The sequence below is a fragment of the Pelophylax lessonae genome (assembly GCF_965119305.1).
Source record: "Pelophylax lessonae genome assembly, chromosome: 3".
In the NCBI taxonomy this organism is placed as follows: domain Eukaryota; kingdom Metazoa; phylum Chordata; class Amphibia; order Anura; family Ranidae; genus Pelophylax; species Pelophylax lessonae.
The window spans coordinates 256807176-256820384 of NC_138770.1; the positions used below are offsets into that span (position 1 = coordinate 256807176).

Below are 13209 nucleotides of genomic sequence, written 5' to 3' on the forward strand. Positions count from 1 at the left end.
TTCATCACATTTGCTGTATTCTGCTGGAGCTGGGCACACTATGATTTTTTGACCTGATTTGATGTTAATCTATTATGATCTTCACAAGTTTTTGGAATAAAGGCCTCTACGGTCTGTGGGATGTTATTTGGAGGGGTCACTGTCTGCCAAGCTACTAACTAGACTGCATGCTAAGCTATCTCACCCCAACTGGATAAGTTCTAGAGATCACACTTTGAGTGGTTAAATTGCTAGTGCAGAACTGAAAAAAAAATCTAGTTTAACTCATTTTCGCTCCAAACCAAGAATCCTTTATAGATCCAGTCAAAAAGCATCTACAGCTCTGGGATATACTATGAAATGTGATGTCACCCAGGATATACAGCAGTTTAGGACAGTGCAGCCATTGTCATACAAACCTGTGCAGGCCTGCAAGCTAATCACAGCAGCTTACAGCCTACAAGAGAGCAATAATCCAGTGTATTTCTAATGGGACTGTTATACAAGTCATGGGGGGGGGGATTTACTAAAACTGGTGGACACTGAATCTACACAAGTTTTTGGATTAAAGCATTCTATGTTCTGCAGGATATCATTTGGATAGAGTCACTGTCTGCCAAGCTACTAGACTGTAAGTTACGTTCTCTCACCACAAATGGAACAGTTATAGAGATCACACTTTCAGTGCTTAGAATGATGAAGCAGAACATTCATCAATTCCTTTGCTGATATAAACATGTGGATGTGCAGAAAGGGCTGCACAGCTAATGTGTCTGTCAACCTGTCATTTACTAGGCTTCTGGCCATGGCTGTACAGACCATCTGTCACTCACATAAGCATGGTTATGAACACACTTATAAACACATGCTGAATGCTCTGTGCATTTTGAAAAGCCCTAAAACTTTATGTCAGGGCTAAATACTGTAGGTTTAGAAAATACCTGTTGCTCTGCCAAAAATCCAGTATGCTTCTAGTTTGAGCTGACAACACAGTGTCTCTTCTGCACTAAAACCCTCACCAGTGTTGTCAGGCCTGCCTGATGGACCAGAAAACTCAACCTTTCTACCCCACCCATTTCTGTCTCACGTGTACATATCAATTTATTTACTAGTAAAATGGTGCAAGTGCCTTGACTCCCAAGAGCTTAACTAGACACTGGGGTTTATTTACTAAAGCCAAATAGACTGTGCATAAATAAATAGATCTTAATAAATAGATACAAAACATAGGCATGACGAAAATTAAACAAATCAGTAGATATACAGTAGGTACCGGAAAATAAAAGCAAATCTTGACTTTAACCACTTCTCTACCAGCCTATTGTGGAATGACGTTCACAAGGTGGCTCTGTTATCCTGACTGGGCATCGTATGATGTCCCACGGGGGCACGCAGAGAGCCGATCGGTGGTGTGGTATATCACTCTGACACCCCACATCACTGATCTTGGTAAAGAGCCGATGACGTAGGCTCTTTACCATGTGATCAGTTGTGACCAATCACAGCTGATCACAGCGGTAATCAGGAAGTGCCGGTTAGCAGCTTTCCTAGGTTCGCGTGAGCAGAGGAGAGCGATCAGCAGCTCTCCCAACAGGGGGGGGTCTGCTCTGATGATCAGCACATTGATTATCAGTGCAGCCCCCACCAGAGTTGCCAATCACAGCAATCGATCAGTGCCCATCAGATTTTCATCAGATGTCAATCAATGCCTAAAAAAATGCCAATCAGTACCCAACAAAAATGTCAATCAGTGCCCATCAGTGATGTCTGTCAGTGCCCATCACAGATGCCAATCAGTGCCCATCAGTAATGCCTATCAGAGCCATCTATTAGTGCCCATCAGTGCCACCCATCAGTGCCCATTAGTGCCACCTATTAGTGCCCATGAGTGCAGCATATCATGGCCCATCAGTGCCGCCTGTCAGTGAACATCAGTGCCACCTAAAAGTGCCACCCATCAGTGCATCCTGTCAGTGCCCATCAGTTCTGCATATCAGTGCTACCTATCAGTGCTTCATATTAGTGCCTCCTCATCAGTGCCACCTTATTAGTACGACCTCATCGGTGCCCATCAGTGTTGCCTCATCAGAGCCTATCAGTGCAGCCTCATCAGTGCCCGTAGGTGAAGGAGAAACAAAACAAATGTTGGTCTTTTTCAATTTGTTTAGCAAAAAATAAAAATTCAGTGGTGATTAAATACCACCAAAAGAAAGCTCTATTTATGGGGGGAAATGATAAAAATGTAATTTGGGTACAGCGTTGCATGACTGTGCAACTGTCATTTGAAGTATGACAGCGCTGAAACCTGAAAATGTATCTGGGTAGGAAGAGGGTGAAAGTGCCCTGTATTGAAGAGGTTAAACCTTGTCAGTCCCCTACCATTTCCAAGGCTGTCTATTGTTAAACAAGACTGCCCATCACATTAAACCACTAATTGAAAAAGGCTTAGAAGGCAATAGAGACAGGATCAAATTTGACTTTTAAAGGAAAAGTTGAGATTTGCACAAAACTTCAACTGCATACATCTTTGGATCTGTTGATTTTTTGGAGCAATGAACAATGAGAAAGGTGAGTATTTATAGACTTTTTTTATTTTTTTATTGTTTTACTATTTATATTTCACAACACATTGACTTTAATTCTATCAATTAACAGCTACTTAAAATTGGCGGAAGTGATGGTGGGGGGAATCTTTGAGTGTCCTGAAGTGTCATTAGATATTTTACACATCATATTTTATGCATCTATATATTTGTTCTAGAGCTCAGTAAAAGCTTTATATTATGTTATTGTGATATTGAGAATAGAGAAAGAGTGGAGATAAAGAAAAAGAAAGGCAGAAATCACAGATAATTAAAAAATGTAAACAAAAATATAAAGAAGCATAAATAGGAATATTAATCAAATAAACTAATTTGACTTACTCAAATGTTGGCCTTGCATGTGACCATCCATACAGATTGTGCACATCATAGTGCCTCACTGGGGTGCCATCAGGAAGGAATTGTTGACTGTCCATGCATATTGTCTTGTGATGCAATCCCATATGTTTTGATTCCAAAACTACAAAACAATATATGTTAAACCAATATCTGTATTTAATTCGATTTTTTTACATCAGCACATTTAGAGCACATTGCATTGTTTTTTATGAGTTGTATGTTAAGGTTCAATGTTAAGTTCTATGTTAAGGGTTAAATTACTTAAGCTTACCAAAGCCACGTTTTTTGGGTACAGTGGGGAAAAGTTGAAACCCTTGTCCCAAAGGCACACTCCCTCCCATCAAAACAGGCATATTGGTAGTATAGTGTTTACCTTTGGTATACTTGCAATGCATTTTCCAAAACAAATATTTTATCAATATCTTAAAATAAATTAGATACTGGTGCTGTGGCACCTCCATTGGCTCACATGTCCACATTTTTTGGCAGTGTCCACAGATACTGATACAAAATACTCTTTTATGATATATGTGATGTAATAAAGTAGTTAAATTGTATTTTATATTAGACGCTTTATGCTTTAAATATAACATCTGTTTTTTTACCTCTTTTTGTCTTTTCTGCGTGAGATATATTTAGGAATGTGGCACGCTCATCCAAATTTAGGTTAACTTTGTGTATTCTCAAAAATACAATTATACAAGCAATATCAAACCATTTCTATATTTAGATTTTTCAGAAAAAGTAGAAAAAAACATTTTTAGCATGCACCTCTGTTTCACAACATGCTGGAAGATATACACACGCACACACACACACACATATAGATATTTATGCTGCATATATGCCAAAGCCACCTTTAGAATTTCAGCAGGTCTCCTAAGCATAGAGCTAAAAAATAAATAGACAGTCCAGTCAATTATTCACGCTGTCTCTTTGATCAGCTGCATCCCTAAACAGAAGTGCAATGGAGGATCAAGGGTGGAGTTCCAGTGCTGGTTAATCCAGGGGAACAACAACATCAATCAGGCAAGGATTTTTAATCCATCCCATGTCCTCTCTTTTCCAACAAGGAGTGCAGGTTTGTTGCAGTGTATCCCTTAACATAAGATTGTTTCTCAGGTGATGGCTACTGCCAAATTATTAACACGTAAGATTTTTAAAGCAAGTGCAAACTAAATAGCTAATATAAAGCAAAGATTTTTACATGGCATGTAAGGGGGGAAATTCAAAGTGTCGTTTCGGCAACCAGTGACTGATCCATGAACAAAGCTTGCTGGTTCATTCATGTCCTGAAAACAAAATATACAAAAAATACATAAACACACTAGAACACAGGAGCTCCCATTCACAAATATATGCAAAAGATACATAGAATGTCAAGTCTAGTTGAATTTGTAAAAGATTAGAGACTATTAATTTAGCAAAGTTAATGCTACTGAATAAGATTCTCCACATACATTAGAATTTACTTTACAAAGTGAGCATTCACTTTGCTAAGAGAACAGCCTCTACTATTTTAGTAAGTCAACCCTATTAAAGCGGTGCTCCAGGTTCCTTCAGAAAAAAATTAAAAGTCAGCAGCTACAAATACTGTAACTGCTGACTTTTAATATTAGGACACTTACCTGTCCACAAATCCAGCAGTGTTTTCACCCGAGCCAATTTTTCAATCTGTTCTCGGGTGCTGCCACTGCCATCTCGGCTAAGGGAAACTGGCAGTGAAGCCTAGTGGCTTCAAACCCAGTTCCCCACTGTACATGCACGAAGCATGCTTTGCTTTGTGAAAAGCCTGGTGGCGGGTGAAGCAGGAGGGGGGCAAACTTCTGGCTGAGTTCACTGCGGCAAGCTCAGCCGGAAGTGTGAGTGGGTTCCTGTCAAAACCAAGTAACCGTCCCCCCCGAAAGGTGCCAAATGTGGCAGCAGAGGGGGGAGAGGAGGCAAACAAGTGGAGCCTCCCCTTTTGGGTGGAGCTCCACTTTGGGTATTTGCAACATATGCATACACCACATCAGAGTTCCATTTCAAGTGTACTAACATATATAGCTGAATTGATGGAAAAATGCAAACATTTTTGGTGTTACTGATGCTACTTGCTAACAAATTCCAATCACATCAATATACTACTAAAGACACCTATAGGTACTCCTTACCAAAGATCAATATTGGCAATCACATAAACACCCAAGAAAACAGTGCTGTCCTCCACCAGAAATAGCTCCAAGTTTTCAAACGTCATCTGTGAAGAAACAGCGTAAGGACACGGCGTACTGACATCATCTTACTGCGATCAGGAAGTGCGGATGTGCGGAGCCATCTGGCCGGAGGCTTATACAAAACGATCACTTGTACTCCTGAATGTGAGTTTACCCCCTTTCTTTTTTAATAAAATTATATGCGGTTTTACACTATGGAGCTTCTCCTTTTTTTTATGGCGGTGATTACCTTGGGGTTATTCCTTTGAGCTATTTGGTCTAGAGCCTGCAACAAATAGAGGAGTTCTAGATACAAGTGCCATCATCTTTGGAGCTTTAGTTACCTGCAAGTGTTTACTACTTTTTTGTTTGGTAAGAGGCGATTTCATCTGATGGAGGACAGCACTGTTTTCTTGGGTGTTTATGTGATTGCCAATATTGATCTTTGGTAAGGAGTACCTATAGGTGGCTTTCTTTATGGGATCCTAATATCCTCTGATGTGTTTTTTGTGCACACCCATTTTGTGTTCTGGTAAGCAGCGCAACAATTGGTGGAGGTTTCACTCATTTCACTATTTGAGCACCATTTCCTTTTTCTAAACACTGGATAACCACATTGGTGTCATTAGTTTAATTTACCAATTTTTGTTGGGTTTTATGCTATTGCGTTTTTCCTTTTTTCATTATTTATGACCCAATGATCACACCATTATCACAAGCCTTATTGGTTTCCTTCTTCTATCAAGTGGATAAGATTTTGGTCCTGCTTTATTGTTCACCTTTCTGGTAAGCATATATCCATGAGGAGCCTGGTTTTAGAATCACGAATTGCATTACCTACAATTTATAGACTTTATATGGACTTTATTTGTTCCATTCTAATGTTTAGCGCGACTTAATTTATATATTGTTTCACTGGGGTGTGGTCACACTTGAAGTTGCAGCTTTTCTTTTTTTCTTTTCCACTAGCACGGTTACTATTTCTATTTTTCAATATACTAATATTTGATAATAATTATAACTTAAAGTTAATAAAAAAAAAAAAAGAAAAAGAAGCACGCTATTCAGAAACTGAATTTTAGAGCTGGGTTCACACCTCCACAGCAGGGGTCCCTGTATTAGGTCTAAATTCGGTCAGGAATTTTGGCTGAATTTGGACCTGAAATGAACCAGAAGACGCACGGAACTCCTGTGAAATTTGGTCCAGTGTAAATTCTGCCTCATAGTTGCTAATGATAAGTGCACCATGGAAATATAGCACATCTAAATTGGGAACCTGAATATTCGAGCAGCTAAACTTACTAATAATTGTTACACATAATAAAAAAGGATACTGGATAAATGCTACAAGTAATACAAATAAATTGAATCAAATCTTTAACTTTTTTAGCTTTGGCTTACCAGTTTAAAAGCATGTACAGAATAAGTCAAATGGAGCTCTACTTTCATGATTGGTAAAGAATAAATTTGTGCATTATCTACCTCTGCTTCTAATGAAATACTATGGGGTTCTAAAAATAGACTGCTTTTCTGCTGGAGCGAGCAACCCATCGGTAATAAATATCCATTAGTATGGAACATCCCAATAGTCTTCTGACTTTTAAAACAAATTTGATCAGCATTTCTATGGGTTTCCTTTTGTCATATACTCAAACAATGTAAATGTAATTAATAAAACCAAAACTTACAATCCATAGGCCATCAAACCTAATATATTTTTCTCTGAAGTCCCGCACTTCTTGTTTCCACCATTCTGCAGTGACATTCTTGAAAAAATCTGGGAATGCTGTGTGGGCTCTAAATCGCTAAAAGTAAATAAATAAAAAAAGACACAAAGATAAAAATAAAATCATTACCCTAAAATCTGTTAATTCGGTTAAGTGTATATGTGAATACACTCCAATCAATATAGGAGTATTTACATATACACAGCTAGATCTGAGGATTTTTGAACAAAATGCTAGTTTAAACTGCAATATACATTTATTGATAGGGTTCCATAAGTTATACAAATTACACACTAAACAGTATTTACAAATCGATATACACTATAAGTACACTGGGTTACATGATATATACAAATTACACACAAAACCATATTTACAATACAATGTACAGTACAAGTATGAAGTTAGTTTACCTCTCAGCTTCAGGTGTGGTCATACTGATTGTTTGTGTGTCCCAGCACAAAGAGAAAGCACAGCTTTGTAACAATTCATCATATCTCTCTCTCCTTTCTGCACAGCGGCTAACATAATGCACCCTAATTGGTCACTATACCTAGCAAGCTTATTCAGGGCACAACCTGATTGGAGGATTCAAAAGGATGCTGTTTATAACCCAAATGAGATGTGATAAGGAAAGACAATTGTCAGACCTTTGAAGTGGAAATATTTACAGTGACACCAACAGGGAAGCTAGGAATGGTTTGATGCTAAAACACACTAAATGATTTAAATATATTCCCATCTAATTTAAATACATTTCTAATTACAATATTATTTACATACTGTATGTTAATGAAGATGTCACATAAATTCATTATCTAACAAATCCAATCAATATACACAATATGTAATACATTTTGCTTGCTCTATTTATGTAGGTCACTAATCACTTATAGGTAGTAAAGAATCTTCTGATTTTTTTTTTTTTATTAAACTGAAAGGTGATGATTATTCCTTATAATAAACAACTATCATCTCAACACATTGTGGCATATACGTTATACTAAAGGAGTAAAGCTTGTTCACGTTGCAAAGTGAATTTTCACTACATTTGCAAAGGTAAGTGAAAATTCCTTTGCAAAGTGCACTTACTTCCTTTAGTAGATCAGCCACATTCTGGGGAATTCATAGACATCCCTTTAGAACTCCCATTGTGCCTCAGCATGACAAATGTTGCTGCAGGTGATAGATTCATGTACAGTTACATAAATTTAGGACAAACTTTGAATGTGGAGGCACAATGAGGCTTGAGTGCAGCTGAGCTTCCTCCAGTGCTGCAACCGTGTAGCTAGAGTCTGAAGGAAATTCAGAGGCACAATTATTTTATTGGGTCATTTACTGTGATGGGCAGCAGATAGTAGACAGATTTATAGCCGGTAGACAACCTGTTATTGGATATAGAATTCACATACTGTCTGCTGTCAATCATAAGTATATAGGGGACCTGACTGAAAAATTAGTGTCTCCACTTCCCTATCAGGCAATGACCTCTTTCAGCATCACTGGTGATGGTACAGAAGACAAGCCAACAGAAACCTTGACAATTTAGAGATGGTCCTGTTCACCTCCAATTTTGTTACCTAAGAACCGAAGGCAATTCTTTTTGAAATTACTGCAGCCATAGTGCCACTTTTTAAAAGTAAGATTTGAACTATTAAGAATTATCTGAATCTTCTGCACATTTCAGGAAAACTACAGAAACTAGTGTCAAGGATTTTTGAAGCTGGTGCAGATCACTTTAAATTGCTTTACCACCAGGAAAGTGCTTTATTGAATGCCCCCGATTGTGTGTTAATCTATTCTGCCATTGGGGTTTATTTAACCACTTGCCAACCGCCCCACACAGATTTACTGCGGCAGGGAGCCTCGGCTGCGCAAAATCACGTTGATCTATGTGTATTTGTGCACGCGGTCTCTGATTAGACACAGCGGGAGTCAGGCAGTGGGAGGAGCGGTGGCAATCACTGCCGGCCTCCCGCAATCATCAGAGAAACTGACAGAAGCCCCGCCTACTTATGTAAACAAAGCTAAGCTAAAGCCCAGAACTCTCTGTGCCTGTCACAGAGCCCCCCCCCCCACAGTCAGTAACCAAGTTAGGCATACATTAACCCCTTTTATCACCCCAGTGTTAACCCCTTCCATGCCAGTGTCATTTATACAGTAGCAGTGCATATTATTTAGCACTGATTACTGTATTAATGTCATTGGTCCCCAAAAAAGTGTCAAAAAATTTCTGCCGCAATGTCGCATTCCCGCTAAAAATTACTGATCACCGCCATTACTAATAAAAACAAAAATAAAAATAAATAAAAAGTCCAAAAATCTATCCCATAGTTTGTAAACGCTATACCTTTTGTGCAAATCAAAAAAATACGCTTTTTGGGATTTGGTTACCAAAAATATGTAGCAGAATACAAATTGGCCTAAACTGATAAAAAAAATTTGATTTTTTAAATGTTTTTATTATATTTTTTTGTTTATAGCGCAAAATCTAGAAACAGCAGAGGTGATCAAATACCACCAAAAGAAAGCTCTATTTGTGGGGGGAAAAAAGTACATCAATTGTATTTAGGTACAGCGTTGCATGACTGCACAATTTTTCATTGAAGTAACGCAGTGCCGAATCGCAAAAAATGGCCTGGTCATTAGGGGGGTAAAACCTTCCGGAACTGAAGTGGTTAATAAAGAAGCATTTTGACTTTGCAAAGGTATTTTTACAAAGCTTAATGAATGAGGTGATTCTGTGCTGACTTCAATCATCCAATTGTGTGCAAGCAAAAATCATGTCTTTTTTTTGCAAAGAACATTTTTGAAACATTTACTAGGCTAAATGAAAGTTTCCTTGCAAAGTGAACATGCAATATTACTTGTACTTAATCAACCCCATTGAAAGATTCATGGATACAAATAATAAAAGGTGGCTGAGGAAATGGGGGTTCCAGCCTTCTGTGTCACCAAACAAATATATTTGCAAAAATAGGCTTCAACTTTAGCATTAGCATTGAAAACAATAATGAGTAAGCAGCTATGATTTTTATGCCACCATTGCTTTCTAAAATGAATACAACTTCAACTATTCAATTCTCAGATTATGTAGGTGTCTACATTTATCCTATTGCTAGGTTATTATATTTAGGATGAACAGTGTTAGGTTACATACCTGAACTTGTGTGTCCCAGTCAAGTGAATTATCAACTTCAACATTAGGCAAATCTGGCCAGACCTGAAAATACCATAAGACAAAATCAAAATGAGACAACCTCGTTGGTTTTTCATGTAAATGGAGTTTCTATTTCTCACTCTAGCTTTCTCACCTTTATTTTCTTCCTCTCTCTAGCTCTTTCTCTTTCTGTGAAGTTTATTTACTAAATGAGAAGAGCATTTTTACTTTGCAAGGACATTTTCCCATTGCAAATTCCCATTCCCATTTAGTGAATAGGTATCTATGCCGACTTCAGTCATCCAATTGTGCAAACAAAATTCTTTTTTTTTTTTTCATTTTCTTTGTATATTCTTTGCAATGTGAGTTATACTGTATTCACTAAGCCCCTTAGTAAGAAATCTACTGCAGAGTGAACATGCTTTATTTCTTCAGTAAATTAACTCCATCTCTCTTTTACTCAAAACATTTTAAATAATTATTTTTATGATTGGGTCTCAACTGAGGTATTTACAACTTTCTTGCAATATGTCAGTTTATAACTTAATTAGGAGAAACCTGAAAATCCAGTGTACTTTCAGTCTCTAGGGAATTGCACATTTTCAATAGTACTTCAGAAATATCTATGCAACCGATCCCCCTGGGTTGTGAAACTATTTTATAGCTGTTTCTTGAAAATTGGAATTAAATGGTGTTTTAATATTAATTTCACTTAAATTCTTTTTATTGTTGGTACAGTTTCTGGTCTTTAGAACACAAATTTGAATCCACCTGAAAACTCATATTTGAATCAATATGAATTGATTTCCTTACTAATTTTTTATATATGGAAGAAACAGAAAGAAGTGAAATAAATTCATGTGCCAGTGCGCATGCGCAGGAGCTCCGAGATGGCGGCTTAGTCCCGGAGCTCCGCGCCTCTCCGGACAGTGTCAGCCCCTACTCCGGCACACTGCGCTCGGTCGCCCCGCCACTTACACCACCACCGCAGCTACGATCAGCGATCCGGCCCTGCATGTCTGCGGAATCCCGCAGGGAGGTCTCCCGCCGGCTGCTGTTCAATTCCTCACAGGGGGATCCGGACAAGATGGCGGCCGTCTCCTCTCTTCCCTCAGCCATCCGCAGTGACCAGGAGGTAGGGGACACTTCCAATACTCCTTTTACTATCAGACCAGCCACCCCAGAGCCCTGGCCCTCCCCAGCGACCCCCACCAGTCTCCCTCAAGCACAGCTCCTCTCACCAGCCTCCACTGCATCCCTGCTGAGCGGAGCCATGGAACAATCCCCTGGGCAGCCTGGCACAGTATCACCTGAGGCCCTGGCTCTACAGCATCAGCTAGGCCTCCACTCTCAGAGCCACTTCCCTGACATTTCCATGCTCATGCATAGATTTTCTGAGATGCTGGCTACTGGACTGGCTCATAATGCCGCGCAGATCACAGGATCTATCAAAGCTGACCTACAAAATTTAGGCTCCAGGATTGAGGCCATAGAGAATACTGTCGACCATGCCATGACAAGAACCAATCAAAATACTGCTTGTATCCAGACTCTTCAGGAACAATTGGACACTGCTTTATCCAAATTGGATGATTTGGAGAACAGGAGTCGCCGTCTAAATTTCAGAATAAGGGGGATCCCTGAGTCTGTCAAAGATATCCCCGATACAGTTAAAACATTTATCAGAGACGTTCTCCCAGATATTCCGGACCACCGCTTGGAGCTTGACAGAGCACACAGAGCACTCCAATTGCCCCGTAAGGACGGTCTTCCCAGGGATGTCATTGTGAAAACCCACTACTATGGGGTTAAAGAGGAGCTCATGAGGAAGAGCCGGGACAAGGAAAACCTCTCCATCCAGGGTCACAAGATTCAACTTTTTGCAGACCTGTCTCCTATGACCATTCAGCGTCGCAGAGCCCTGAAACCGCTGTTGTCAATTCTCTCTGCAAAATCTTTGAAATATTGGTGGTCCTTTCCCTTCCGACTGAACTTTCTCTTACAGAACAAAACCTACGGCTTTTCGTCCCTTCAAGATGGGGAACGCCTGCTTCTTCAATTGGGACTCATTTCCAGAGATCCTTCCCCCTCCTCCTCTCACCCGACACGGGAATCCTCCAAGCGACCTCCGCCAATCAGTCCTTCATCATCTGTTTGGAACAAGCAACAACATAAACGCCACCGTGATGTCAAGCCTCCCTGATGTTCCTGATTGATCCAGATTGTTACTCCAACCATCCTTAGTGGAGTGAGTGAGTAGAGTGAGTTCTCTCTCTCGCTGGACATTGTCTGTCGGAATTTTTATCCTGTGCCTGATTTTCATTTGTGTATTACCTTACAGTTTGGGGGTACCGATTTATGTTTGTTACTCTTTTTTCATATTGACCGGTCCCAAGTTATTGTGCCGTGATCGCATGTCTTGCCTTCACTTTTCCCTTTGACATACTATGGTGGCAGAGGCCTCCCCCTCCCCGTGTTCTTTTCCTTTCCCTGTTTCTCCCTTCCCCCTTCCTCTTCCCTCCCCCCCTTCCTTAGTCCCCCCCTTCCCTCCTCCCTCCCTTACCTTCTCCCTCCCTCCCCCTTGCTCCTCCCTCCCCTTTCCCCTTTATGCGCTTTTGCTCTGCCTCAGGTCGGGGTGACCACCATGTTTGTTCTTTTTTCTTATAATTGTCCGGGTGGGGGCTCCATGCCCGGAGAGGTTTTAGTGCACACACCCCAGTAGGAGCTTGGAAAATTTCTTTTTTTTTCCTGGCCCCTACAGGACAGCACCCTATCTGGTATAGGGTGCCTTTACGATTTTGGTTAGGGGGCATGGGACTTATCCCCTGCCTCCCTAACACCATGCTAGGCTCTGTCCTGGCATGTTTTTTGCCTTTCTCTCCCATCCTTACTATCCCTTTTCCTTCTTTTCTAATTCTCCTTCTCTTTTTCAGCATCACATGGTCTGATCCCATCGTTCAATTGAGCTCTCTGTTCTTGTCGCAGCCTTCTAGACTCCAGTCCGATTCCACCGACTACTGTTCCGCAGCTGTACACCGCGGCGCCCGAACCTCGCTTCTCCAATGACGGCAACCGTGAGTACCGATTTCTCTCTACAGGTGGCATCACACAATGTTCAGGGCCTCAATTCTCCAGTGAAAAGGCGAAAGGCATTCCAACATTACCATTCCCAGGGACTTGAGGTTCTCCTGCTTCAGGAAACCCAT

The 13209-nt window shown here is 40.1% G+C and overlaps 1 protein-coding gene across 1 annotated transcript in view; it reads right to left on the reverse strand.

Moving 5' to 3' along the window:
• SI (sucrase-isomaltase) overlaps positions 1-13209 on the reverse strand; it is a 331665-nt gene that overhangs the window by 27242 nt on the left and 291214 nt on the right. The window contains exons 56-59 of the mRNA XM_082249620.1: positions 10004-10066; positions 6805-6921; positions 4129-4213; positions 2904-3042 (exon numbers count right to left, since the gene is read on the reverse strand). Coding sequence (XP_082105746.1) covers positions 2904-3042; positions 4129-4213; positions 6805-6921; positions 10004-10066 — 404 coding nt within the window. The remainder of the gene's footprint in view (positions 1-2903; positions 3043-4128; positions 4214-6804; positions 6922-10003; positions 10067-13209) is intronic.